At 39.8% G+C, this 25,885-nt stretch overlaps 2 protein-coding genes across 4 annotated transcripts; both read right to left on the bottom strand.

Annotated features, from left to right (window-relative positions):
- Nucleotides 1-82: 82 nt before the first annotated feature.
- nfascb (neurofascin homolog (chicken) b) lies at nucleotides 83-19,123 on the bottom strand. 3 transcript variants are annotated; one of them, XM_082519022.1, is made up of 28 exons: nucleotides 18,921-19,123; nucleotides 17,220-17,454; nucleotides 16,391-16,535; nucleotides 15,428-15,555; nucleotides 15,222-15,327; nucleotides 14,928-15,118; nucleotides 14,446-14,568; nucleotides 13,133-13,351; nucleotides 11,902-12,013; nucleotides 11,556-11,743; nucleotides 11,341-11,472; nucleotides 11,101-11,244; nucleotides 10,015-10,126; nucleotides 9,762-9,925; nucleotides 9,518-9,665; nucleotides 9,238-9,362; nucleotides 9,046-9,147; nucleotides 8,721-8,918; nucleotides 5,822-5,892; nucleotides 5,503-5,725; nucleotides 4,943-5,058; nucleotides 3,977-4,187; nucleotides 3,718-3,840; nucleotides 3,305-3,478; nucleotides 2,973-3,104; nucleotides 2,656-2,725; nucleotides 1,722-1,757; nucleotides 83-1,584 (listed from the first exon to the last, which is right to left on the bottom strand). In XM_082519022.1, exons 4-28 carry the CDS (start codon nucleotides 15,501-15,503, stop codon nucleotides 1,353-1,355), a joined length of 3,528 nt encoding a protein of 1,175 aa, XP_082375148.1. In that variant the 5' UTR covers nucleotides 15,504-15,555; nucleotides 16,391-16,535; nucleotides 17,220-17,454; nucleotides 18,921-19,123; the 3' UTR covers nucleotides 83-1,352. The 3 variants fall into 3 exon arrangements, with proteins under 3 accessions (XP_082375148.1, XP_082375146.1, XP_082375147.1); XM_082519020.1 differs by lacking the exons at nucleotides 83-1,584; nucleotides 1,722-1,757 and adding an exon at nucleotides 1,830-1,898; XM_082519021.1 differs by lacking the exons at nucleotides 83-1,584; nucleotides 1,722-1,757; nucleotides 14,446-14,568 and adding an exon at nucleotides 1,830-1,898.
- Nucleotides 19,124-19,919: 796 nt separating this feature from the next.
- LOC309697544 (calcium-independent phospholipase A2-gamma-like) lies at nucleotides 19,920-25,630 on the bottom strand. Its single transcript, XM_082519518.1, has 9 exons — nucleotides 25,450-25,630; nucleotides 23,255-24,690; nucleotides 22,968-23,120; nucleotides 22,728-22,885; nucleotides 22,059-22,153; nucleotides 21,791-21,962; nucleotides 21,636-21,693; nucleotides 21,287-21,481; nucleotides 19,920-20,489 (listed from the first exon to the last, which is right to left on the bottom strand). Exons 2-9 carry the CDS (start codon nucleotides 24,605-24,607, stop codon nucleotides 20,031-20,033), a joined length of 2,643 nt encoding a protein of 880 aa, XP_082375644.1. The 5' UTR covers nucleotides 24,608-24,690; nucleotides 25,450-25,630; the 3' UTR covers nucleotides 19,920-20,030.
- Nucleotides 25,631-25,885: the final 255 nt, after the last annotated feature.

Genomic DNA, 25,885 nt, shown 5'->3' on the forward strand with positions numbered 1-25,885 from the left:
ATATATATATATATATATATATATATATATATATATATATATACTTATCTCATGTGACTGTAACATCTGGACATGTGTGCGTTACTCATGTTCTTTCCACTCTGCAATAACATGACTGAACATTATTTTGTGGTCATGTGTTACAGTGGTTAACCCTAAATTGATGTTAAAAGCTAACTCTAAGAATGATAATAAAAGAAAGTTTTGGGTATCCCTTTAAAATTCCAAGATACAGAAGCTGGTTTCAATATTTAGTCATATGAAACATCCTAGAAATACTTTCACTTTATTTAAAATCAGATATAACAGTCTTAATACAGAGGTGGCATTAGTAGTCAAAAAAAAACAAAAACCTGCTGTTACATAAATATTAATCATTTTTACTGTGAGTGAAATTAGGAGACCGGTTCATGTGTGACCTCTGATTTTATAGTTGATTTATGGCTCACAATTGATTCCTCAAATGGTTTGACATCTTGTTTCATACAGAATCAGATTTGAAACTGACAAATGAATTGTTAGTCCATGGAGAGATTTTATTTTCCTTTATTTGTAGTTCCCTTTTTGTGGCACAGTTGCGGACACGATAACCTCCATGTCTGTGTGGGTTATCTCTGGGTAGTCTGGCTTCCTCCCATAGTCCTAAGACAGGCATGAGGTTAGGATATTTTATTATCTAAATTGCCCATAGGTATGAATGTGACTAGTTGTCTGTCCTGCATTTTAGCCTTGTGACAGATTGGGCACCTGTTCAGAGTATAGCCCACCTGTCACCCTAGGACAGCTGGAATAGGCTTTAGCCCCCTTGGCGACTGTGAATTGGATAAGCAGAAAAAAATTGAATTGATAGATGGTTCCCCTTCAGGTGAAAGTAGGATACTTCCCTTCTATGAAACTGCAAGTATTCAAAAATAATAGATTTCTTGAAATTAGCAGGAAAAAAAAATGATAGAACCAATCTAGATCAGTCCTTGTAACCCATTTTTATCAACATGATAAACTGTTCCACTTCCATCTCCTGTGATCCGCAGCAAGTGTCTCTTTCCTAATAGGATAACTGAACAATGTATATTTGTATTTTACAAAAGAGATAAAAGCTTTGTTTAAAAAGAAAATCACATCTCTATAGAAAAATTATTCCAACTTTTCTACATTTTATTCCATAAATGCCTGAAAGTTGTGCTGTCTGCAAGGATAGGGAGGGCTTAAACAGCACTTTACTCTCAAGCTGTGTCCTGCTGACAAATAAAAGTTCCTCCAGGTTCTAAATTGAAGGTGGAGGATGCAGGGATAGTGAAACCACATGACAAATAACTCTGTGTATTTCAGAAGCACAGTCTGACATCTGAGTGTTAAGCCAGGGAGTAGATGGTATTTATTGGTGAGTGCAGCTCCAGACTTCCACCAAAGTCCAACTCCCTGACGTCTCTCCTGGTTCCTGTGTACTGGCCAATGAATGAGCCATCTTCATTGAATGGTATCTCGCCCCCTTCTCCATATTCCACCAGACTGTCATCGCTGTCTGATCGCTTCATCATTGCCTCAATAGATGGCTGACCTCTTTGAAGCCCTCGTTCCTCTTCTCTACAAAAAACAATGAAGGAATGAATGATTAAAAAATAAATAAAAACTCAAGATATTATGGAAAAGATAAAAAAATAAAATGATTCAATCTTATTATAAAGTAGTTGTAAAGAATTTGCAGTACTAAATGATCATACCTGCGAGGGTAGGGGAGAGTGGACACACGTGCTATTCTAAAATATGAAAAGAATTCAGTGTGTCAGAGGACTGACTACATATTGCAAGTACAAATACAGTTTTTGCATCTTTCCAGGATCGCACAGGTATAATATCAAAGTGTCAATATTTGTTTTTTTTCATACCTTTCAAGGGATCTTTGAAAAAGAAAAGGATTGAGGTTTTGGAGGGGAAGGGTTTAGATAGAAAAGGCAGAGTAAAAAAAAGAAAAACACAGATTAATGTAATTATGATCAAAGAGTTATTATAAATCAAATGAAAATAAGATTTGAACCTGTGCATTGTGATGCTAAAATCTAATCAAAATTAAAGATACCCAATGGAGTTTTAAATCAACATTAAAGTTATAAAGAAATAATGGTATATAAGTATTTAGTTCCCTGCTGTTCCACTGATCACATACATGCAGAAGGAGGGTGCAATGTGCTAGCAAAATAAAATGTTAAGTGTAACGTGTTTATGATGAAGGACACAGGAACAGCAGTTCCACTGGGCAGCTTTAATTTATGAAACCAAGAGAAAAATGCACAGGAGCAAATGGATAATAGGTAAACAAATAGGCTGTTTTTATCTAATTTTTCAGGGTTTCAAAGTTTTAATTTTAGTTATAGTTTTCAACAGTGATAGTGTGGTGCAGTGTTACAGTATAACAATAACAAACATAATACACATCTTCCTTGTCGAGTATTATTACTGTGCAATTACAAAATAAATTACATGACTTAAGAAACATTGCAAACATTGAATACTTTGTAAAGCAGTTTGGTAAGATAATATTATTTACTGATTTGAGGTGTTGTTAAATCACAACTTCCCTCAGGGAGAAGCAGTAAAAGTTTTTGTTAGTGTCTGAATTTAAAAATTCATTCATTTTCCAGAGAAGGTAAAACTTACCGATAATCAAATGATCCCTCCTGATCTTTGTCATCCACCGGCTCCAGTGAAATGTCCTTTTTATCCCGTACTGAAATAGTACCAATGAGCTTTATTAACACCATGGAGCCTGAATATGACTATAACTAACAATTTTTTTGATAGTTTGTATTTCTTTTTAAAAAATAAATTAATTGTTTGTTTTATACTGTATTAAAATTTGGTAAAACATCCCAAATGACAACACCCAAGATGTTTTAAAATTCTATTCAACCAACACTACAAAATGTAAGGCCTTAAAATTTTTCTACAGCTACAGTTAGGCATCACCACCCTACCTGGGTATTTTCCTCCTCTGCTCCGCTTGATGAAACAGACGATGAGAAGGATTAGCACGATGAGAGCCACAGCGCACATTATCCCAATGAACCAGCCCTGAGTGGTGATATCCACCTGATCCTGAGCATAAACTGAGACATGCAAGGGCACACATCATTAAGTAAACCAACGTGAACATAGTCATTTAGTGTTTATTTTATTTGTCTGAGTAGGTGGCTCTAAAGTGTTGTGATTTACACATTTGCTGGGCATGTGCTGAGCTACTTGCTGTGACCCCTTGTGACAATGGAGCAGCTTTAAGCAGTTTTAGCTGAAGAAAGGACTTAATTACTCTCTGTAGTGTAGTGGGGTGATTCCTCTGTATGCCATTCGCCTATCCCTAGGCGAGTTTGTGCTGCCACAGAAAATCTGTATCGAGTGTATCGGTCATATCGGCGGATTGAGAAGCTTGTCACATTAGGAGGAAGCTCTTCAACTCGCAGCTCCTCTCCCCTGGTGGCGTTCACTGTGGAGAGAGTGGGCATTTCCTTTTATAGGGAGAACTGTTGATACTGGTGCTGAGCTATTAACTACCTCCCCTACTCAGAGAGTGACTATGCAAGTGTTCATAAGAACGTGCTTTAGTCATATTCTGATCTTTGAGTGCTTATTTAAGAGCACTGTTGAGTTACATAGATGAGGACCTTTGCCAGCTTTACTAGAATAATCAGATTCCTGTTCTTTCAGAGTGTTTTCAGCTCATACCTGTCTGGTACTTGAGGGAATACCCAGTAATTATGCCATTGGGCTCTGCTGGCAGGCCCCAGTCAACATAAATACTGTCCAGATGTCGCTGTTGGATCCTGAAGGATCTAGGAGCAGATGGTACTACAGGAGAGAACACAGCAGCAGATGATAAACATACCAGGGGGAGGAAAAACACATTAATTTGTGAATTGCTTGTGATTGATAGAGGCTAATCTCTAAAATTATTGTTTTGTTGACAAAGTGGTAACACTTTTACCTCCTTCAGGTGTTGAGAAATGTATGTTATTACTTTGCGGCCCTTCGTATCGACTGTTTGCCACAACTATGTACATTTTGTAGTTGCTGTAGGGAATAAGCTCATCAAGGACCCCAGAGGGGTCTGGGCCATTGATAGGAAATTCTTTGGACTTCATCCCTCTGTCAACCCAATGCCACCTCAGCTGGCTGCTGTCCCTCCAGTAGTAGACCTGAGAGACGAGAGACAACACACATTTTAGATCTTCTGCTCTCCAAACAAGCAATCGAGTATTCACGTTACATAGCAACATGAAACTCTTTCTACTGTATGATTTTATCAACCTAAGCTTGATTTCCTCTTAAGATGGCAAAAGCAGATAAAACAATGACAGACCAATTAAGCCAGAGTTTCTTTTACATGAGGGTAAAGGTTTTTTTTTTCCTTGAAATTAGCCGAAAAGATAGATAAGTTCATACATAAAAAATTATATTATTATTCAGAATTTCAGTAATATCTAATGTATAGTGTAACTGATTAATTACTGGATGGTCAGGCCCACTATTTAATATATAATGTGGTTGCTGCAAGCTGCTCTCCCGGTGTACTGATAATACAGTGAAAAATGAAATTTTAGAAATCAAATGATAAAGCAACAGCTCAAAATGTAATTTAACTGAATGGCAATTATGGAAAATGCAGAATGGGTTAACTGGGTTAGCTTAAAAACTGTTTTGCATTTGATTCTTTTAGATGTATAGTATATAACTTTTCACACAGAGCACACTCTGAGACTTCTTTCTCAGCTGGTATTAATGTTTTAGACACCATTATATCAAATGAAACCTGGCATATTTTAGTCTTTTGATTGCGTTCATCACCAGCTGCATTTCATTAAATTAAAATGATTAAATGCCCTTAGTTTTGAATGTCAATAAATAAAAATGTAGTGCAAATTTACTGTCCATTATCAAATGCTGAATTCACCTTGTATTCTTTCAGTTCTCCCATAATTGTGTCACTTGTCACTGGATCCCAGTGTAGAGTCACCTGAGTGCTCTCGATGTCGGACACTCTCAGGTTCAGGGGTGCTGTTGTTGGGCCTTGGGGAAAACAGAGATGGCACTGAATTTCGTCTTTGCTATCAGTGAGCATAAAACATGTAATGACAAAAACCGTTTTCCTCCGAAATTATTCATGATTCCCTGCTTTTGTCTCACCAGGAATACTTGGATGTAAACTGACCTCATTATTTGAGATTCTGCCCATGTTAATACTGAACACCCACCATTATTGTAAATTGAATATCAGCTGACAGCCAGTCTGACAAAAAACTAAATGCAAAAAATTAATCAGGGGAACAGTCTGGCTTTAGATGGTGCTTTATACCAAATTAAAGAAAGTCTATCTATAGAACAGTTTGTAATCTCTAATGTAGTGAAGCAGAGAATCTACTGAAGTACAATGAAGTTCACCAACATGTATTGATTTCCTTCCAAAATTCCTACTCCTTACTATGTTATGATAAAAGAAATGTAGGTACGTACGGCCTTCACCAGAATAACCAATGACAACAGAAGACTCTGGTCCCAGCCCAAAGTCATTCACTGCCTGGACTTTGATCTCATAAGGAGTAAAGGTATCCGCATCATAGATGTAATATTTTAGCCACTTAGTGGTTGCATTCTTCCACTCCTCTCGAGAATCTCTCCTTCTCCACCAGACCAGATACTTTAGATGGGGTCCATTCCACTCTCTGTAGGTTAGAGGCTAAAAGCATGTTTTTATAAAATTAGAAAGCTTTATTGTGCGAAGATATGTGAAGATATTAGTGATAAATAAAAGGATTATGTAAATTCTGATTACCTCCCAGCTGATTTCCATGTTATTTCTCCATGTACCAACGCCTTTTAAATTCTTTGGGATTATATCTGGAGCTGTGCAAAAAAATGAACACAATTTTGAAAAACTGTTTGTGATTCAGAGAGATACATTTACTACAGTTGAAACATAAGCTAGCTAGCTAATGGAACCTAGCTTAGCATAAAGATCAGAAGTTGGGAGTTGGGAGGTGCCTGGTTTTGCAAAACATCTAAAAGCTTATTTCTGGGACTTTTAGTGATTAACTTATTACTTGTCATTTATTTACTCAAAAGGAAAAATAACTGCAAAAGTAACAAATCTTTTTTATCACTCGAGAACAAGACCCTGAGATACATAAACTCCTCCACTTGGGGCAGGAACTCGTCCCTGACCCGGAGTGGGCACTCCACCCTTTTCCGGCTGAGGACCATGGCCTCAGATTTGGAGGTGCTGCGAACCGTTCCAAGGCAAGCTGGAGGCCATCACCCGATGAAGCCAACAGAACCACATCATCTGCAAAAAGCAGAGAGGAGATCCTGAGGCCACCCAAGTGAAAGCCTTCCGCCACTTTGCTACACCTAGAAAATCTGTCGATAAAAATTATGAACAGAATTGGTGACAAATGGCAGGCCTGGCGAACCCTTCACCCACTAGGAACGAGTCTGAATATTGCCGGCTATGCGGACCAAGCTCTTGCAATGGTTGTATAAGGATTGAATGGCCCGTAGCAATGGGCCAGACACCCCATACTCCTGGAGCAAGCCCGTGGGACACGGTTGAATGCCTTCTCCAAGTCCACAAAACACATGTAGACTGGTTGAGTCCCACAGGCTAACCAAGCCCGATAGGACTCCTTCTTCAGCTTGGTGGCTCCCCTCACCTCTGGGGTCCACCGTTTGGTTCGGGGATTACCACCACAACAGGCACCAAGTACCTTGACGCCGTGGATCAGTGCAGCGGCTTCGGCAATGGAGGTGCTGAACATGGTCCATTCGGACTCAATGTCCTCAGTCTCCGTCGGAATGCTGTTGAAGCTCTGCCGGAGGTGTGAATTGAAGATCTCGTGGACTGGGGCCTCTGCTAGACGTTCCCAGCACACCCTCACTGTATGTTTAGGCACGCCAGGTCTGTCCAGCGTCCTCCCTCGCCACCTGATCCAACTCACCACCAGGTGGTGATCAGTTGACAGCTCAGCCCCTCCCTTTACCCGAGTGTCCAAAACACATGTCCTCAGGTCTGGCGATACGATTACAAAATCGATCATCGACCTGTGGCCTAGAGTGTCCTGGTGCCACGTGCACTGATGGACACTCTTATGTTCGAACATGGTGTTCATTATGGCCAAACTGTGGTTTGCATAGAAGTCCAATAACAAAACACCGCTCGGGTTCAGATCCAGGAGGCTGTTCCTCCCAATCACGCCCTTCCAAGTCTCACTGTCATTGCCCACGTGAGCATTGAAGTCTCCCAGTAGGACAATGGAGTCCCCAGGAGGAGCACCCTCCAGTGCCACACCCAGGGACTCCAAGAAGGCTGGGTACTCTGAACTGCTGCTCGGCGCATAAGTGCCGACGGCGGTCAAGACCCATTCCCTGACCCGAAGGCGAAGGGAACGAACCCTCTCATCCACTGGGGAGAAACCCCAATATACCAAGCCCAAGGGATACCACGATACCCACCCCAGCCCGCCGCCTCTCACCAGGGGCAACTCCAGACTGAGACAGAGTCCAGCCCCTCTCCAGGAGGCTGGTTCCAGAGCCCAGACCATGCGTTGAGGTGAGGTCACACACTATCTCAGGCTCCTTCCCCACCAGAGAGGTGACATTCCATGTCCCAATTGCCAGTCTTGGTAGCCAGGACCTCCGCTCCTGGCTCCTGCCCGGCTCACATTGCACCCGACTCCTACGGTGGCTCCTGCGGGTGGTGGGCCTGCAGGAAGATGGGCCCATGTCCCTTTTTTGGGCTGTGCCTGGCCGGGCCTTAGTCCATGGGGCCCGGCCAGGCCAGATGCTTGCCCTCGGGCACCCTCCCCGGGCCTGGCTAAAGGGCGGGGCCCCTGTGACCCTATCCCGGGCAGGGTGAACTGTTCCCTCGATGGTCTTTTCATAGGGATCTTCTGAATTGCTTTTTGTCTGGTCCCTCACCCAGGACCAATTTGCCATGGGAGACCCTACTAGGGGGCAAAAGCCCCCAGACAACATAGCCCCTGGGATCCCCGGGACACAAACCCCTCCACCACGATAAGGTAGCGATTTGTGGAGTAATGATTCAAATCTGTAAAACATGGTGGAGACTCTGTCATGGTTTGGTCCTGCATTTCAGTCAGCAGTGTTGGAGATCTTGTCATGATTGATGGAATTATGATAGCATAAATGTAATGACAGATGAGCTACCGTATAATCTGGAAAGCATTTGATTGGCAATGGCTTCATTATTCAGCAACGCCAATGATCTCAAACACACAACCAGTGCACTAAAAGCATACCTGGATAGTAAAACACACAATGGAACACTTCAACCATGGATTGGCCTCCCCAGAGCCTGGAAAGCTACATTATTGAAGCTTGTAGGGATCTTCTTGACAGAAAAATAAAAAACTGCAAATATCCAAAAAGAGAACTATTCTAGAAGATTTCCTATAGAAATTACATTAAAGCTTGCCTAAGAGAGTTCAGGCTTTGTTAAATAATAAAGGTGGTCATACCAAATACTAACTTTGAAGCTCATTAGACTTATAAAAACTTTGTTTTTGCCTCATATACTGTATTTCCACACATTTACAATTTTCCTAGCAAAATATAAAGAAATAAGAGGTACTTCAAAACTTTTGCACAACATTGTCATATATCCCAGTCTTTACTCTGAGTATTTATTGTCCCAAACAAAAACATATGACACCCACGTGCACCGCTGGTCTGAAAACGCTTAGATGGACGACTAGGGCGACTAGCTCCAATTTCGTTAATAGCGATGACTCTGAACTCATAGTACGTAAAAGGTATGAGATGCAAAATGACAGAGTTGAGGTTCCCTGGGTACGTTGAAAGATTTCTCCACTTTCCAGGCAACCAATCATCGTCGTCATACTGCACTAAGAACTCTGCGAGAGAACAAAGAATGCAAAAACAACCAAAATGCTAGTCAATACAGCAAAAGAGTCCTCAAAAATGGTAATAATGTTTAAAAAAGTGTTTACTTTTGTAATTTTTTGAGTTTTCATCTTTTACCTGTTATGGGGCTGTGGTTGCTATCTCCAGGAACCCAGCTCAGTCTTACAGTACGTTCATATGGATCAGATAACTCCAAGTTAGTGGGAGGATTTGGACGGTCTATAAATAAATTAAATACAGAAATAATTAAAAAGACATTTCAGCATGTCATATGGTTGATAAAATATCTTTGGTTTCAGTGTTTCATACCCATCACCATTAGGTGTGCTGAGGCAGATTTCTGTTCAAGCTCACTCTTGATGACACATGTATAATTTCCCTCATCGCCTGTGTTTACATTAGTAATCACTAGATTTGATTCATCCATTGAGATTCTGAGAAATTGAATAAAATTGGTGAGACCTAGAAGCTCATTTGATTACACTGAAACTAATAATATGAACTTAGTTGCACAAATGGGCCTCATATATGTACTCATATATGCATAAATGTACTTTAATTAACAGTAAATAATACACAATAATCCTACCTCCAACCAAGAGTGAGATGCTTTTTGTTTTTCAGCCAAGTGGTTGTGATAGGAGTCGTGACATCTGCTGTTACACCACACTCCAGGCGGACATCACTTGCACGCATGACTTTCATACTCTGTGGTCTTGTGACAATTAATATGGGTTCTGCAAACAAAATAAATACAATAATGTACAATGAAAAAAAAATTATGTCAAATTTTATTGCCAATTCAATTATTTTTTATTTTAATGACTCTTCACCTTTGACCTCTACTCTGACTTGATCCTCATCTCTCCCTGCAATGTTGCTGACTACACACACGTAAGTTCCTTGGTCTTCTATCTTGATATGTTTAATCTCCAGAGTCCCATTGCTGTGGGTTTTAAAACGATTTCCTTCAAGATTTCCTTGCCCATATTTGGACCTGTGTAAGAAGAAGCATGGACATATGTTAAGACACACACTTACTGTGAGTGGATTTATAAATCATAACAGTGTCACACGCCATCTTACCATCTCAACTCAGGCACTGGAGAACCAAAGTACTGGCAATCTAAAAAGGTACGACTACCCTCAGTCACTTTGATGAATTCATTTCTTGCCCCAAGGATTCGTGGCGTTGCATCTATGGGAAAAGGGAGCAACTGCAGCATCATCAGTGATTATTTGACTTCAATATGCACCCAGTATACTCTCCCATGATATAAAAAAAAGCAAATTTGGCCTAAACAATGCATCATGGCAAGGACACGAGCGGTAGAAAAACGTGTTATTTCTACCTCAGATAGGGAATGACCGGTCCAAAATGTGATTATTTAATTAAACCCTCATCTGTAAGAACTGAACTACATAATTTGTTAAGTATTTTGCCATTGTTGATAGATGTGCATGGTTGATTTTATTACTCTTTATTATCCTAAGCCTATACTGAACTGCAAATCTTTAAACCTGATACACATAAAAACTCAATGTTATGTCAAAACAATCGGCAGCGAAATTAAAGGATTATTATTTAAATGTAATATTTACTATATAAAATATGGAACTGTGACTGCCTATTGTGCTTAATAAATTGACCTATTACATTTTCAAATGTAGTTTTGAGTAAAGAAAGTTAAAAAAAAAATGCTAACAAACAGTTTCACTCTCCTAAAGAGTAACTTTTCAAATGAGTAATTATAAATCGGTGTAAAGCAGGGGTCTCAAACTTAAATGAGCTGTGGGCCACTGCTGGCACTGTCATCTCATTGGAGGGCCACTTTAGTGTTCAAGTAGCACAGAAAAAAAACAAGAAAACACCCATAAATATTTGCAAAAATCTAGCATTTTGTTTGTTTTTTAAAATATTGTATAACGAGACAAAATTGCAAACGTGAACTCATTTTTTTTTCTCACTCTTAACCAAATGAAGCCTTTTATTGAACTATCAAATTAACACACTGGTACTGGTCTTTCTGGCCAGATATGTAGCAGCACTTCTGCTATAATTTTGTTCATATTTAACAAAATAAAAATGCAGACATAAGTGTACACATTCGTTTTCTTTAAAAATAACTCTGTTTTAATTAATGTTATGAATGACAGTGGCTGGTAACTTACGTAGCACATTAATAAATGCATTGGCCAGTAAGTAGCCGTACTGATTTGAAGCATTGCATTGGTAGACAGCAGTGTTTTCAGTTGTTACACTGCGGAAGATTAGCGTTTCTCCTGAAACCTGTCTGTTAGGCAGTGGTGTAGCAGCTGAAAAAAACCCCACCAAAAAGGAAAAATAAAAGTTAGGCACAATATTTTTTTATTCATTTTTATGCCTTTTAGACAAGATCTCCTAAAACATACTTTCAATCGGTTCTCCGTTAATGAACCAGCTGATTGTGGGACGAGGAGCCCCATCAGCGCGACACACCAACCGTCCATTTTCCTCTGGTGCCAAAATCAGGTTGGTGGGTTTTTCCAACCAGAAAGGAGTCGCTGTCAAACAGAAAATATGTTATTAGTTTGGATTATAATGATCAGTCCAAACATAAAATACTCTATGTTTCTGAAGAACTCACCTTTGACCCTGACAGTTATTGTGTGCTCAGCGTAGCCTAACCTATTTTTAGCAGTGCAGGTGTATTCACCTGCATCTTCAAAAGATGCTTTTGGGATTTGAATCATTTTGTTGAAGTTCTTCACTTTCATGCGAGATGCCACTTGCAAGTCCTCTCCATCCTTGGCCCAGGTAATGTGAGGAGTTGGCCTTAATAATCACAAACAAGGCTTTACACAGGATAACTTTCATGAATTCAAGGTGAAAATACTTACACTAAACACAAAATAAACTGTTGTATAATAATTTGTAGCATAAACTTGAAATTAGAAATTTTTTTGTGTGTGTGATCCTTATTGAAGACTCACATTCCTGCAGCAATGCACTCCAGGAGCAGCTCCTCCCCCTGCAGGACCAATATTGAGCTTGATGAGCCTGTAGGAGACAGCCAGGTGGGAGCAGCCTCAACCACTGCATGAGCTTTGGAGAAAAATAACCAGAAAATCCCCGTCAAATACCTCAAACATTGAGTCATCACACTCCTCATCCAAAACAGCAAGTATAAAAGATTAATAATTAACATTTCAGCCTTGTGGCACACGGGCACCTACTCAACCAGTGAGCTAAACTAGCTCCAAAAGGAATAGGATTTTAATTTGTCATGTGCTGGTAGTGATTATATTTAGTGGCATCTTCCTGTGTTTCAAACAACATATGCTAACATCCCAACTTGTTATTTGATTAATTTTTGTCTACTGCATTTATTAATGTGCTGTGCCTGTACTCTATGTTTGGTCAACGTCTGAAATGTACCTGTGCTATTTGCATGTTATGTGTAAAGGGCTGGGTGGGTGCCTATAAAGTGGCTTCAAACAGTGACAAATGGTAGAAAGGTGATCTGGAATAAGAGCAAAATGACAAGACACGGGGCAAAATAGTATTGTGGGAGACCTCACCCCCTCCATGGGCTGTATTACTAACAGACAGAAGAAGTGGCTGACATCCTACCAGGCAGTCTAAAGGACAGCACAGAGACTCTGCCTAAGCACCAGATCCATACAGGATCCAGTTTGCAGATAGTGCAAAAATGCTATGTCCAGCACATAGTAGCAGGCTGTACGATGCAAACTTGGACAGCATACAGTATCATGTGATCATGATTATGTAGTTGAATATCTCCAGTCCTGATGGGAGACACCTCTAAAGATGGTTAAGAAAAACAGGGGTAAGGTTCTACAGAAGTTCAGCTTCCAGACAGTTTCTGGCAAACCAGTCTGAAATACTAGTGGTTGACTAGAACCCAAAGATAGCAGCTCTGATAGATAAACTAATACCAGCCAACAGCCACATTAAAGGATTAGCACAATGGAACTAAGAAGTACCAAGAGCTGAGATATTAAAAGGAGCAGATGTGGAGGATAAAGTCCAGAAGGGTCCCAGTAGTAGACCCATGTAATAGGACTATTAGGTGCTGTGAAAGGGAAACTGGAAGAGTGGTTCCAGCTGATTTCAGGATTAGATATTGTGCAGAACCTCCAAACTGAAAAGCCTTGAGGATGTAGGACATTTAGAAATAATTATGAACACAGTTATACTCACTCGTAAGCACCTTCACAACTACAGGCATCTTCTGCTGGATGACATTTTTGTACGGGAATCGGGCATTACAGCAGTAATCAGCAACAGAGTCATTGAACAACACATTAGAGAAATATAGATCTCCATTGACTCCCATGGAAACCCTGCGGTCCTGCCGCACAGGCTGCATGGTGGGGAAAGCTGTCTGAATGGGCCAGTTGAAAGGTCTCGCATATGAACCTGAAATGAAGGACAGAGTTAAAAATTCCTTATTCACATTGCTTTAGAAGTGTAATGCCAATGGTGGCCCTGAAAAGTAAAATGCACCGCAACCCAAGGAAATGCCATCAAATGGACAAATGCATCAAAAGTGCACAAAATACAACAGAAGTAGAAAAAAAGTCACGGTGGAAGCCTCAATACAACACAACAGATGTAGAAAAACACCACAAAAGCTCATAAAACAATAGAAGTTATTTAGGTGAGACAGTAGCCTGATGGTGTCATGGTACTGAGACCCAGTGGTGTGTGTATTTTAGTTTTATTTCGTGGATTATTGTATTTTTCCCTGTCTCCCGTTTTATTCTGAAAGAGTCTGCGGTGTTTTTGTGACTGTGTTTAGCTTCATGTCCCTGTGAGTCATTATGCTTAATTTCAGTCAGCTGTTTCCCCATGTGTTCTCACTTCCCCTGATCAGCTCCTGTGTATTTAAGTCTTCTGTTTTCTGTGTTTCATTGTCAGGTTGTCTGTTATTCTCTCCACAGTTTTCATAGTCTGTCATATTGTTCACAGTTTTTTCATAGTGTTCTTAGTTTTTTTTTCTAATAGTTTCTTGTTTGCTGCTGTTTTTTCAGCCAAAATAAAGGCTCGTTTTGTGTTAGAACCTGCAATTCCTCTGTCAGCTTCTGCTTTTGGGTCCTGTTTCTAAAACACCGGCACACCCCACCGTGACAGATGGAACTGGTTACAAATAATAGCAAGCATGTATTTACAGTATTATATGAATCATGCGATTAGAACACACAAAACTTTGCATCTTCATTTCCCTCACAACATAGATCAATCCTGCAGTTCTTCTCAGTGCATATCAGTGCAATCTGAAGCTGTTACATCATGCTATTATCTCCCTCTATTCTATTTTCATTATGTTTTATTCCACTTTTGTTGTGTTTTAAGTGCTTTTGTAGCATTATTCTTTTTGCTGATGTTTTCTTAGGTTGCAGTGCATTTGACCTCTTAGGGCCAACATAGATACCACATGATCAAAATCTTCCTGTTTTTGCTCATTTGACCCTAGACTTGATCTAGCATTTCATTTGGTATCAGACACTTACAACTGGACATCCAGTATGTTTCAGGTTTAAGTGGGCCAGGTGGAGGGTCACAGGACAGGACAAGTGGTAAGCCAGCACTCACCACCACAGGCTCCACAATCTCTCTTGGCCACACAGGGGGTCCTGCACAAATAGAATCAAACTCCTCTCAGCTGCAAAGTTTGCTTGACACTGCTCATTAAATTCTGGCTGATGCTGGATGTTTTGGCCCCATGCCAATTACTGGTATACTTGCTAATATTTAATATACATATTGTTGTTTTGGGTCTTGGATCTTCTGGTTTTCTGTGTTTCTAGTTGTATTTTAAGTTTAAATTTAATTTAATAAATGGAAAAGACCATAGCAAATTATTCTTTAAACAATGAAAGCCTTTTGGGATGGAAACAGTTTGTTGTCATTTATTTATACATCCCAGATATTTTTAACCAATACACTGAAGTCATTGTATATCTTTTTCACTGCTAGATTCAGACAAACTTACTGTATAATTGTAGTATGATCTTGTGGGAGTATGCAGATCCATACTGGTTGGAGGCAATGCATTGATACTCTGCCTCATACTTTTCTGGATTGTTCCGGGCATAGATATCCAGAGTCCCTGAGCGCCTGCGCATTGACACCTGAGAGTCACGTGCCACATTGAAATACTTCCCATTACGCCTCCATGAGAAACTTCATAAATGAGCAAATGAAAAAAGGCCGGGAAAAAAAAATCAGTGGTTTGCCAATCTAAGTTTAAAAAAAAAATCAGTTCAGTGGATTATTTAGGTCTTACATAGGATGAGGGTTTCCTTTGGCTTCACACTCTATTACCATGGTCCCTTTGGGGTCAACAATGTGCTCTTTCATTGACTGCTTTATGATAGTAGGGGGTTGTCTGACTGCAGGCAGAGAAATAAAGTCAGTTTAAGAAGTAATGTGAAAAAACAATTCATAGACATAAATTTACAACTAGCCAATGGTCTTAAGATATTCGCTTACCTTCGAGAGGGACGTTCAAAGCCCCAACACTCTGCCATAAAAGTAGCAGCAGCGCTGGTTTGACCAGTGTCCCCATCTTTATATTTCATTTAGTCCAGAATTGATTGTGGTCACCTATTTCTCTACTCCTAGTTTGAACGAAAAGTAACACAAGACATCTAGAAGACATTACATCTTGAACAAATTATAAAGTGAAGAAAACATTTTACTCATAGTTCACAATCTAAACTGTACCTAAGCAAATATACTTTCAAATTTTCCTGTGACAAATGATAGCCGTATATTGTAGTTATTATGAGTGGCGCTTGAGGTGCAGTTATGAGATTTTTTAAAAAGTATGGAAATAAGACAAACATAATTTTTGCTACACAGTTTTGTATTTTTCTTGTTTGCGTGAAATACTGCATAATCTGACAGTCAGATATTACATATCTGAAACATGTGACAATTGAGTCTAAGCATAATAGGGTGGGAATAACTGGTTTACTATAAAACAATGTAGTATTAAAACTCTATTAGCATTAAACTGTTTTCTTTTTAAGGAAAAATCTTGTAGATGTAGTAAGTAAAATATTTCCCATTGAAAACCTAAAAGAAGTGACATAAAATTGCAGTATACGTGATGTGTATTTGTACTTAGAAACACTTGTTTAGAAGCTGCTGCTGTGTTAGATTTACTAACAGAATATTTTCACAACTGCGAGCAAACTACACAAACAACACAATCTGTGGTTATTAAGCTGTCTACAAGTGACTGCCTCCCACATATGTAAATGAATCCTCCGAATGCCTGACAAGAATAAATTGTGGTTAAGTTCATGTTGAAGGTCGAATACAATTAATCTGTCAGTGTGAACAAAAACCAATTCATTCGATGCCTATATTTAAAACTGTTTGCTATTAATATGTAATGAACTGTGGAATGTGTCAGGACTTCGAAACAAAAAAGTTATGCGAACCTACCTCACTTGTGCCAAATCAGGGTTTTCTCCTCCCCATCTCTGTTACTTTCACACAGCAACAATAATCCAATGACTTCAGGAAATTATTCTTGTTCTTGCAGTGTAGAAATTAATACTCCAGCCCTTCAAATATCAGGTCAAGAACCCTAGAGGAGTTCATACACATCAGTAATTGAGTTTCTGTCCGTCACTGCCACTTACACTCTGCCCACCCATCTCATGAATAATGAATGAGCACCACACAACACCTCCACCTCACCCACTTCACTGCTCTGACCAGGCTGTCATAATGCTGAACACTTCATCAACGTGGTCACAAAACTAATTTTGCACAATAAATAAATTGAAGTTCAAAGAATAACTTTTAAAAAATGACTACGGTATATCAAGAGAGGCTTGTCACATGGTTGAGCATATTTTGGCAGCACCTGTATTTTCTTCAGCTGAAAAATGTTTGCTTGATCCGGTGTGAGCAAAATCTGTTTAGTAAAAATGAGGCTGGACCACATGAAAGCAGAGAACAACCCAGATTCTGTACAGTTTGCATTCTTGCTGGTTATGATGACATCAAAATGTGGGCTTTATTGTTGAATGCAGAGGACTGGGAAGCAGAGCATGAAAGCAATATCTGTTTCCAGTGTATGAATACTGCATCTGGCACATCTCGTATCACATGACATCCTGACAAAGGCAATTGAAACAAGACTAATGTTTTGTTTTTGTTTTTTTGTTTTTCAAAATACCAATTATGATTTGATTGACTTTTTGTGAAAGAGAGTTTTCTACACTCAGTCATTCACACTCATTGGAAAGCAGGAAAAGGTCATTACCATTCATCTGAGAAAATCCTACGGGGTAGGCGGAGAGCAGTTTTCTTTTCTAGAAGGTGCCAAAGATGCAGGAGAAGCTGTATTTGTGTTAGACAAAAGCCATCTCACGGCTGTTGACAGTGTCCTGACCTGTGTAGGCTTTCAGGCATTCACATGCTGCATGTACAGACCAGCACCGACTGGATAGAACAATAGCTCGGTGTTGAGGTGGGGTAATATGAGGTGGCACTGCAACCTAAGGATTAAAATAAAAGTATAGTCAAAATTTGTATTTCCAAATCTTTAAAACTAAATATTATGATTAAGTAGTGCTTTATCATGGTAATAGATTTCTTTTCTTTCTTTTTTTTACTGAATAAAAAGAATTCAGAGAAGAGAGAATATCAGTGCATCTACAATGGAAACCATTACAATCCTCCATTAACATCAGAAACACATCTTGACTTGGCTCACATAGGACACAAAAGCACAAGGGGTGTGTTAAGCCCTTTGGCTCTCAGAATAAGCATTTTCCCCCCATAGATTGGACTGAAGCAGGCCTGACAGTGAGCCGTGATCAGTGCCATGCACCAGATTGCATGGCACTGAGGCAGACGAGGCCAGCTCGGTGACGACAAAAAGGTCTCTATGCTCGTAGGTCCCCTTTGGCACGAGTGCCCAGGGCTCGGGTAAGAGCAGATGGCATGTGAGAGGGAGTGTTCAACCACACAAGATGCTTGTTCAGAGTCAGAGCACCTATCGTTTGCGCTTTGACGTCACTGCATCAGAGAGAGCAGAAGAATAGGATGGAAAGAAACTTCTGTTGAGCAGGACACAGTGCGAAATTACATCATCACCACTGTGCAGCCAAAACAATACTGCCTCACTGAGCTGAATACTCATTTTATAGTTTGATGAGCGCAAACTGTAACAACATTTCTCCCCCAAAAATGTCCATGTGGAAAAAATGCATACACTTTATTACGAAGAAGTGCTCAGTTGAATGAAATACAATATAATATCTGTATTTTTTTTATATTTGTATGACTACACATGTTACCATATTTTAAATACATGAGATCTAAATGTTTAACATCTTATGCACACATATTTTAATATTTAAAAGGTATCAGCTACTGTACCTTAGCTGTCATTTTGCACTGAATACAAAGTACATGGGGGTATGCATAGATGTTATAAATTTTACTAATTAAACTACAAATGTCACTTTCATGGGAAGAAGTCAGTGGCCATCTGTACAAAATCTCTGTGTGTCAATTAATCTAGAAAATTGTGGCACATTTCCATAGATATTTCAAAAGATGGACCTGATAGTGGTGTTAGAGGAAAAGCCAAAGGATTACATGAGTCATATGGATTTGTTCCTGGGACATCATGCATGAACACCGAATCCACCTCATGTTATAACATCACCGCTCCAAAAATGATGCTAATGCATATCAGTTCTCTAAATGTCAGGCGCAGGAACTGCACAACATAGTGCTCACTCTCACATAAATCTGCTGATGCATTTGTCGACCAGCCCCACATCTCAGTTCACACTATGACATCATTAAGACTTCCTTGAAAGACAGATGCAAGGAATAACACACTCATTGGCCCAACAAGACACTTGATGCTAATCTAAAGTTTTCTAATGTTCTTTATAACACCACATATACTGTAGTCCTAATTACAGTTGGTAAATGTGTAGTGTCCTACCTTTAAGTCTTTTTTGGTCTTTGGTTGCTTCTTCCACTTCGTGTTCAGCTGAAAGCAGATCCCTACCTTTTCCCGATCTTCTGTCACAGCAACATGTCCACACTGTGCCTTACCTCTCCAGCAACATCTGAGTATAGTACAATTCTTTTATTCCATTATGTTAAAAAAGGTGACAGAGCCTGGCAAGGGAGTCTGATTCGGATGGCTGTCCTTAGCCTGGGTCACACGCTTGGCGAACAGGCCCTGAGAGCTTGTTATAATAAATCCATTGTGAAATCCACACATAAATATAACGTCATCTTCATTGTGATGGGTGGGAAGTTAAAACAGAACTGCTATATCATGCACCAGATTAGGTTTTGGGGGCATCCAGCCAGCATCTATTAAAAATAATTTAAAGCTTTGTAAGAGGTGATATTTTTTCTTTTGTCTGTGCTGATTCTGATTTTGAGATAGATGGTAGATGGGGGGTGGGTCATTGACCTTGTATCTTCACACTGGCTGGCACGAATACACACTCTCTCTTAGACAAAGCGTTTCTGTCTGAAACAAAGTCAGCTTTTTGTGGACACGGGGGCACGGCTTCCAGGCACATGGGGGGGATTTAACCCATTGTAGTCAAGTGATTGGAGGACTTCTTTTTCACTTATAAACTTTTAAAGACTGCAGTAATCTGAAAAATAAAACCCTGAAGAGTGGCATTTAATATGTTTAATGAAACATAGACTCTTAAATAAATATTCTTTGATTTTCAAAGACAGAAAGACCTATAGTGAATTATATTTATACATTAGGCATTTTTTAAAAAGTGCATCAAAGTGCTTGTGAGTATTTGTTCTGTCTAGGTCATAAAGTCAAAAGAAAATATATCAAAAGATCAGACAAAAACACACAAAACCTTTGCACATTTGAACTGCTTAGCAAAGCTCAGATGATGAGCTTTTGGTTGCCTCACATAAACTCAAAATCATGACATATACCACAAGCCAAAAAACGAAATTTTGTCAAACAGCGTTTATATCATGGATGTTGCCTTTAAAGTGTTTCTGTTATGTGTGCTTCTATGCATATGATATACATCTCTTTGTAGACATCTTTTACCTCACCTACTCACATCAATCTCTGTTTCATCTCCCAGGCCCTCTCACTGAACCAGTCCTTAGTTCTCCCAATAACTGAGCGTTCTGCTGAAAGCACTAAACAAAGTCTGGCCAGTTTTGGCTGGTTTCTCTCCAGATAGTTCTGTGTGTCTCTCTGCAGCTGGTCCAAGGCCTGCGGCCGGTTCTCGTCAAGCGACACGTCAGAGCTCAGCATGGGGTTGAAGCGGAAGTAGACATCTGGGGCCAGCAGGTCATCTAAAAGGGTGTGAACCCCTTCAGTGTCAGTGGCACTGCAGATCAGATTGCTGATTTTGGCTCTCAGGCTCGTGGAGGTAGCAGGTCCCTTCTTAGCACTGTCATAGCGACCTGTGCCCAGGGACAGCACACATTGGAAGTCCTGGTTTGGCCACAGCAAATGGCTTTCATGGACAGCCACGGCACAGGGATTGTTCAGGGTGATTCCACCATCCTAATAAGACACAAATTAATCTATAAAGCCGAGAAATTAGCATTTTGTTCAAATCAAACCTGCACAAAAAAGCTTAAGAAAAAAAGCCTGAATGATTAGAACTCCTTTAAAGTAAAACAAATACAATATCAACAGAGGTTCTTATATTTTTGATTTAAGAATTGTAGAAAAGTATTAAGGTGTGAGTGATAGGAAAGGGAGCGACTGGCATTTTTCTTTTTTCCTGAACGGAATGCGATATGTTGAATTGGGTTTTTGTATGGAATTTGTATCCAACCAAAGACTGTATATAAAGGATAACCATAGTGTGTTGACATCACTGAAAAGCTCCTACAATGATGCTTTTATACTGTTTAACACTTGTTTGGAGCTTTTTTGCACATAAGGTCTTGTAAACCAACTCCATTAATGCTATTTCACTTACGTTCTTACACTGAAGATTGGGGCAGGCACACACATCACTGCAATGATGTGTGTGCCTGCATCATTGCAGTGATGATGCAGGCAGTGATGATGCAGGCACACACATCTATTATGTGTGTGCCTGCATCATCACTGCAATTCACCAATTTTTGTGTTCACTTCATTGACTGTCATTAGAAAAAAGATTAATGGCTAACAATTGCCACTAGTTATTGGGGCATTTTATTTATTAATGTTTTTTTTTTTCTTAAAGCAAAAAGTAAGGTTAACCTTCACCCCCTTCATAGTCCTTCAGTTAATCACATGTTTATTTCGCCTATTCACGTTTGAGACAAAACAAGGACATGTCAACATTGGAAACTGTCATTAACAACCTGGTGAATGTCATTTTCTAAGGTAAACTCCTGGAAGTATCCTGGGGCGGCTGACGATGCCCTCACTGCCTGCCACATCTGGTAGCCTGAGCCTCCTGCGTAACGGCTGAGAGAACCTGGTTTGTGGTTATAGTTGCGGAAGACAAAAGCCTTAGGGCTGGTACCCCAGTTTACCACTGTGCTGACTGCAGAAACCTGAGCAGACACCAACAAAACCAATTGTTAAAGCTGTGCAAGCTCCAGTTTTTAAGCTGGAATCAAAACATGGAATCTCACCACAGCGGGGTGCTCCAATACAGCAGCTTGGAAGTCCTTTTATTGGTGTTCTGTGAAAGTGCAATATTCTTACCTTGGGACTGAAGAAATCTCTGGCTGTTTTAATAAGTACTCTATCACCTAGCTTCTCTCTAATGAGAATGAAAACAAGCAGTGTCTTATTAACTTGTTAAAAATTTACTCCTTTGAAGGACTGAAGCACATTTAATGTGTCTCTTATGTGCAAACCGGAGTATCGTCTCCCAGGTCTCAGTGTTATAGTAAGAATGGCTCCAGCCCATCTTCACAGTACCAACCAGCGGGTTTTGCCGGAATACTTCAGAACCAAAACGACGATACATGTCAGCACACTCTTCTATAGAAAAACGGGCCAAACCCAACATGAAGGCTAGGACAGCACCTTCAACAAACAGATGCGGAGACATGCATTTTAAATAGAGTTGTAGATTCAGACAGGCATGCATTAAAATGTTAGTCTCAGTTTACTATATGTCACCTGTGCTCACTCCACAGATGTAGTCAAACAGCTGGTGAATCTTTTTGCCTGTTTGATCCTCCAACAGCTTTAATATCTGAAGAGGCACAACACCTCTGAAAAATGCAAAGAAAAAGGAAAACATAAACCCCCAGAAATATGAACACATTAGCATAGTCATACACAGAACCAGTGGATACCATCAGGCACAGCTTAACCTTTATATACTGTTTGGCTCAAATTAAACCCATTTTGACATTTAACAGCAATAAAAACACAATAAATGTATTTGATTGATTTTTCCTGGAGTGACCCAAAATACAAAAGAAACGCAAATGAAAAATATTTGTAGTTTGTACAGGTGCTTCAAATCTTTCTGCACAGAGGCTGTACCAGGTCAGATTTCACCTATATGTATTCAGATGGATTTTAGCCTAACCGACATGGATCAAATCAAAGAAAAGGGTGGTTTTGAATGATAGAGTTCAAGGAGGTACTTTACCACTTCACATACAAGTAATACCTGTGATCCACAGTCCAAAGATATACATGCTAGGTTAACTGGTAATTCTGAATTGACCATGAATGTTAGCTAGTTATGGTGCTTAATGTGTACTAAACAAAATGCTTCATGAATGTGTAGTTAAAGTTGTTTTGAGTGCTTAATGATCTATTTTTTCTTACATTTACCTCGTTCCACCACCATCAATTGAGAGGACTCTTATGCCACGGCCTTTGACTGGATCCGCATATCCGATAAGAGCCAAAGTTTCTCTTAATGCAGCCTGAAGTTCCTGGTTATGTTCATAGTTCTTCCGTTGTCTCAGCATTGAAACTGCAATTTTCTCCTGGAAACAAAATCATGTTTTAAATTTAATGAGGTTAAAACAACTGTTAAATATAAGTATTTGTGTTTAATTCTCAACAGACCTTCCAGATTAAGGCTTTGCATGAGGGGTAGTGGATAAGGTGTTCATTGAGTGCTTCTACGCAGTCAGTCAGATCTTCTGGAGTAGAAGCCAGTCTCAGGCTATCAGCGAACACACATGTCATTTCATCTGCTTGTTTCCTATTCAAGACAAGCTGACAAACAAGCAGAATCGCATCAAAGTTCATTTTTATGTATTTTAGCCTCTTACTAATGAGAGCAGATTTTTATCTTACTTAGTTCATCAGGGCATTAACTGGGAATTAATGAAAATGTTACTTTAACTCACCTTTTTATTTAATACTGCCTGCGGGGCAGAGATGGCAGTTTTGGAGTTGCTTTTTCGATAAACACCCAGCAGTTCTGGAATGGTACTTGTGGGGTTGCAGAGGTAATCCATAAAAGATACACTCTTCAGTCTCTTGGGGGACTTCTGGGATTCAGTGTCCTCATTCACTCCACTTTGACCCTGGAAATACTGATTGATGTGTTGGGATGTTTGGAAATAGTTCTCACTGATTTTAGTTGTATTACAGCTGCTGTGGAAACTGCCTGCAGCTCCTGGGGTGATAGATTCTTCTTGCTTCAGTTGTAAACTGGCACTGTGAGTTTGTGAGGTGGATTGTGTTAAAAGGTGTTTCTTGTAAGTCCAATCCTTCTCTATGAGAGGTTGTTCTTTCGTATTCTGAGCTTCATCTGTTACTTTGGCACCAAAGTATTTGTTAATGTGCCTTGCAAAGTGAAGGTATCCTTCCTCCCAGGTACTGGAGTTACTGTCGGGTTCCAGTGCTGCCTTTACTTGAGACTGTTTACCTCTGATTTGTATTTTTCGTCTCTTCTCCCTTCTGTTTGTCTCTTTGGAAGGAGGCTCCAAATTCTCCTGCTTTTGAACTTTTGCCAAACCCTGAGAGAAAACTGTGTTAATGTGATGAGCAACATAATTGTAACCCTCACCAAATCTTGTCGTGAGAGAGCTGATGTGAAATAACTGCAGTCCAGATGTTTCTTGAGTTGAATGACTTGTTACAGAGTCCCACTGTTTGTCCTTACATTTCAAGGTCTGTGTTGTGTCTTTGCTTTCAGGTATATTTTCCTCTGTGGCTGCTTGCTGACTTTGACTAATCCTCTGTGACCTGCAAGCATACTCTGGAGTAGACATGACAACACTGGCATTTTCAGACAGACTTAAAACTTCTTTTCTTTTGAAATAAATGTTAATGTGTCTGGACAATTGATTAAATGATTGACCAAGACACCCTCCAACCGAACTTAAAAGAGAATTGTTCTGAGCCTCGTCAAAAATCCCAACTGGAGCTTTGGCTTTGAAGACATCCTTATTAGAAGATGAATAAAAACGCAGAGCCTGAGGATGTCTCGCCTTTTCTGTAAGGTCTCTAAGGAGGCTATAAAAGGTAGAGGTTGTATCACTGTGCTTTACTTTTTTAAAAGTGGCTTTTGTTGCAAACCTGGAAGGTTGAGGAGGTGACAGCTGTAAATATCTATGTAGGTCAAGGCAGAGTGGTGCTTTAGTCAGACCATGGTCCTTTCTGAGAAGGTTCATTGTGTATTTATATTTGCTGTACAATTTCAATGTCCTGTTCACACAACATGAACACAATTTTGTGCTCAGGTAACGACCCATGTTGTCTTGATGAGCGGCACTCAGTCAAAGCCTAAATATCACTCAGCACTGAGTCAGCTTGCAGTGGCATATTCAGCAGGAATCTGGAAAAGTCAACAAAACATTTGAACAACAACTAAGTCAGCGCTACACAATAATGACGCTCTGTGGCTGCAGGAGTGTGTTAAACAAAATGCTTACATGACACATGATATTGACATGTTGAGCTTTAGTAGTCATACATGATCAGAAACTTTGCTAATTATAACAAAAAGAAGTGCAGCTCATGATAGTTTCGTCATTTTTACTTGTAAATCTAATTATGGGAAAGTTGTGAGTCAAAGATGAAATATTAATACTAGGGATATTACATAAAATTATAAAATTATTGCATTCATGTTTCCAAAGCTTGTCTGCGCTGATGACATGCACATAAACAACTATAAACAACTCTGACTGATCAAACTACAGGCATCATGTTTTACAATAGCCTGGTGCCTTTCTTTCCTTATGCTGTCTCCACAAGAATGTAACATGAAACCTCCAGAAAAAAGCGTGGCCTATAAATAACTCTCTATGGTGTATCTGTACTTCCATATTTCCATTTTGACAACACACACACACGGCTTTGCCTGTAGTTAATCTCTTATCCTTATCAATAATGGTGGAATGGTTAATACCATGTAAAATGAAGTGCATGCACTAAGGTGGCTATACAAACTAAAAGGCAGACAGCTCGGGTATGCAATAATCAAACATCGACATAGGTTAAAGTCTTCCACTTAAGCAAGGAGAGGTCACGAATGACAGAAAATGTAACCTTGACAGAATATGTGTTGAAAGCGTACACACTAAAGATTTACCTGAAACATAACACCAAGTTTTCCTGTCTTCACAATTCCTCTTCGTGCTGATGCCTGCTCTCTAAAATCCAGAACAGCAGTTTTGACAGACTGTCAGAGTCGCTTTTTTTTTCTGCTGTGTTTTGACACTTGATTCAATCCTTCCTACACGCAGGACTTTAATCTCATTTGCTGGGCTGGGCTGGGGGTGTGTATGGGGGGTGCGAACTGGCTCGGCCAGTGTTCAATAAGACACACAGGCTTAAGGTCATGTGTTGTCACTGCTGACAAGCACAAGTCTAAAATTAGGGATGGGGTGACAGCTTAAGGTCTCAGTGAACTCATGTTGGGTGCTTTAAACATCACCACACATCACACACACCAAACAGACAGAGCTGTGACTCATCACCGCAAACAGCACTCCAATTCTTAGAAGCTGTGCCCAAGCTGGAAGGTA

Source organism: Aulonocara stuartgranti (genome assembly GCF_965226115.1).
Source record: "Aulonocara stuartgranti genome assembly, chromosome: 20".
NCBI lineage: Eukaryota > Metazoa > Chordata > Actinopteri > Cichliformes > Cichlidae > Aulonocara > Aulonocara stuartgranti.

Bases quoted from the DNA above. Each gene is read 5' to 3' on its own strand.
- LOC309697544 (XM_082519518.1), bottom strand. From the start codon at position 24,607: ATGGGTCGTTACCTGAGCACAAAATTGTGTTCATGTTGTGTGAACAGG. The intron at 22,886-22,967 runs GTCTGTTGAGAA...TTTTGTTTCCAG, and splicing joins GCAAAGCCTTAATCTGGAAG to GAGAAAATTGCAGTTTCAAT. The intron at 20,490-21,286 runs GTTGTTAATGAC...GTGTCTTATTAG, and splicing joins TAGAAAATGACATTCACCAG to GATGGTGGAATCACCCTGAA.
- nfascb (XM_082519022.1), bottom strand. From the start codon at position 15,503: ATGGGGACACTGGTCAAACCAGCGCTGCTGCTACTTTTATGGCAGAGT. The intron at 9,666-9,761 runs GTGAAGAGTCAT...TTTTGTTTGCAG, and splicing joins AGTCAGAGTAGAGGTCAAAG to AACCCATATTAATTGTCACA. The intron at 5,059-5,502 runs GTACGTACCTAC...GTTTTCCCCAAG, and splicing joins TGGTTATTCTGGTGAAGGCC to GCCCAACAACAGCACCCCTG.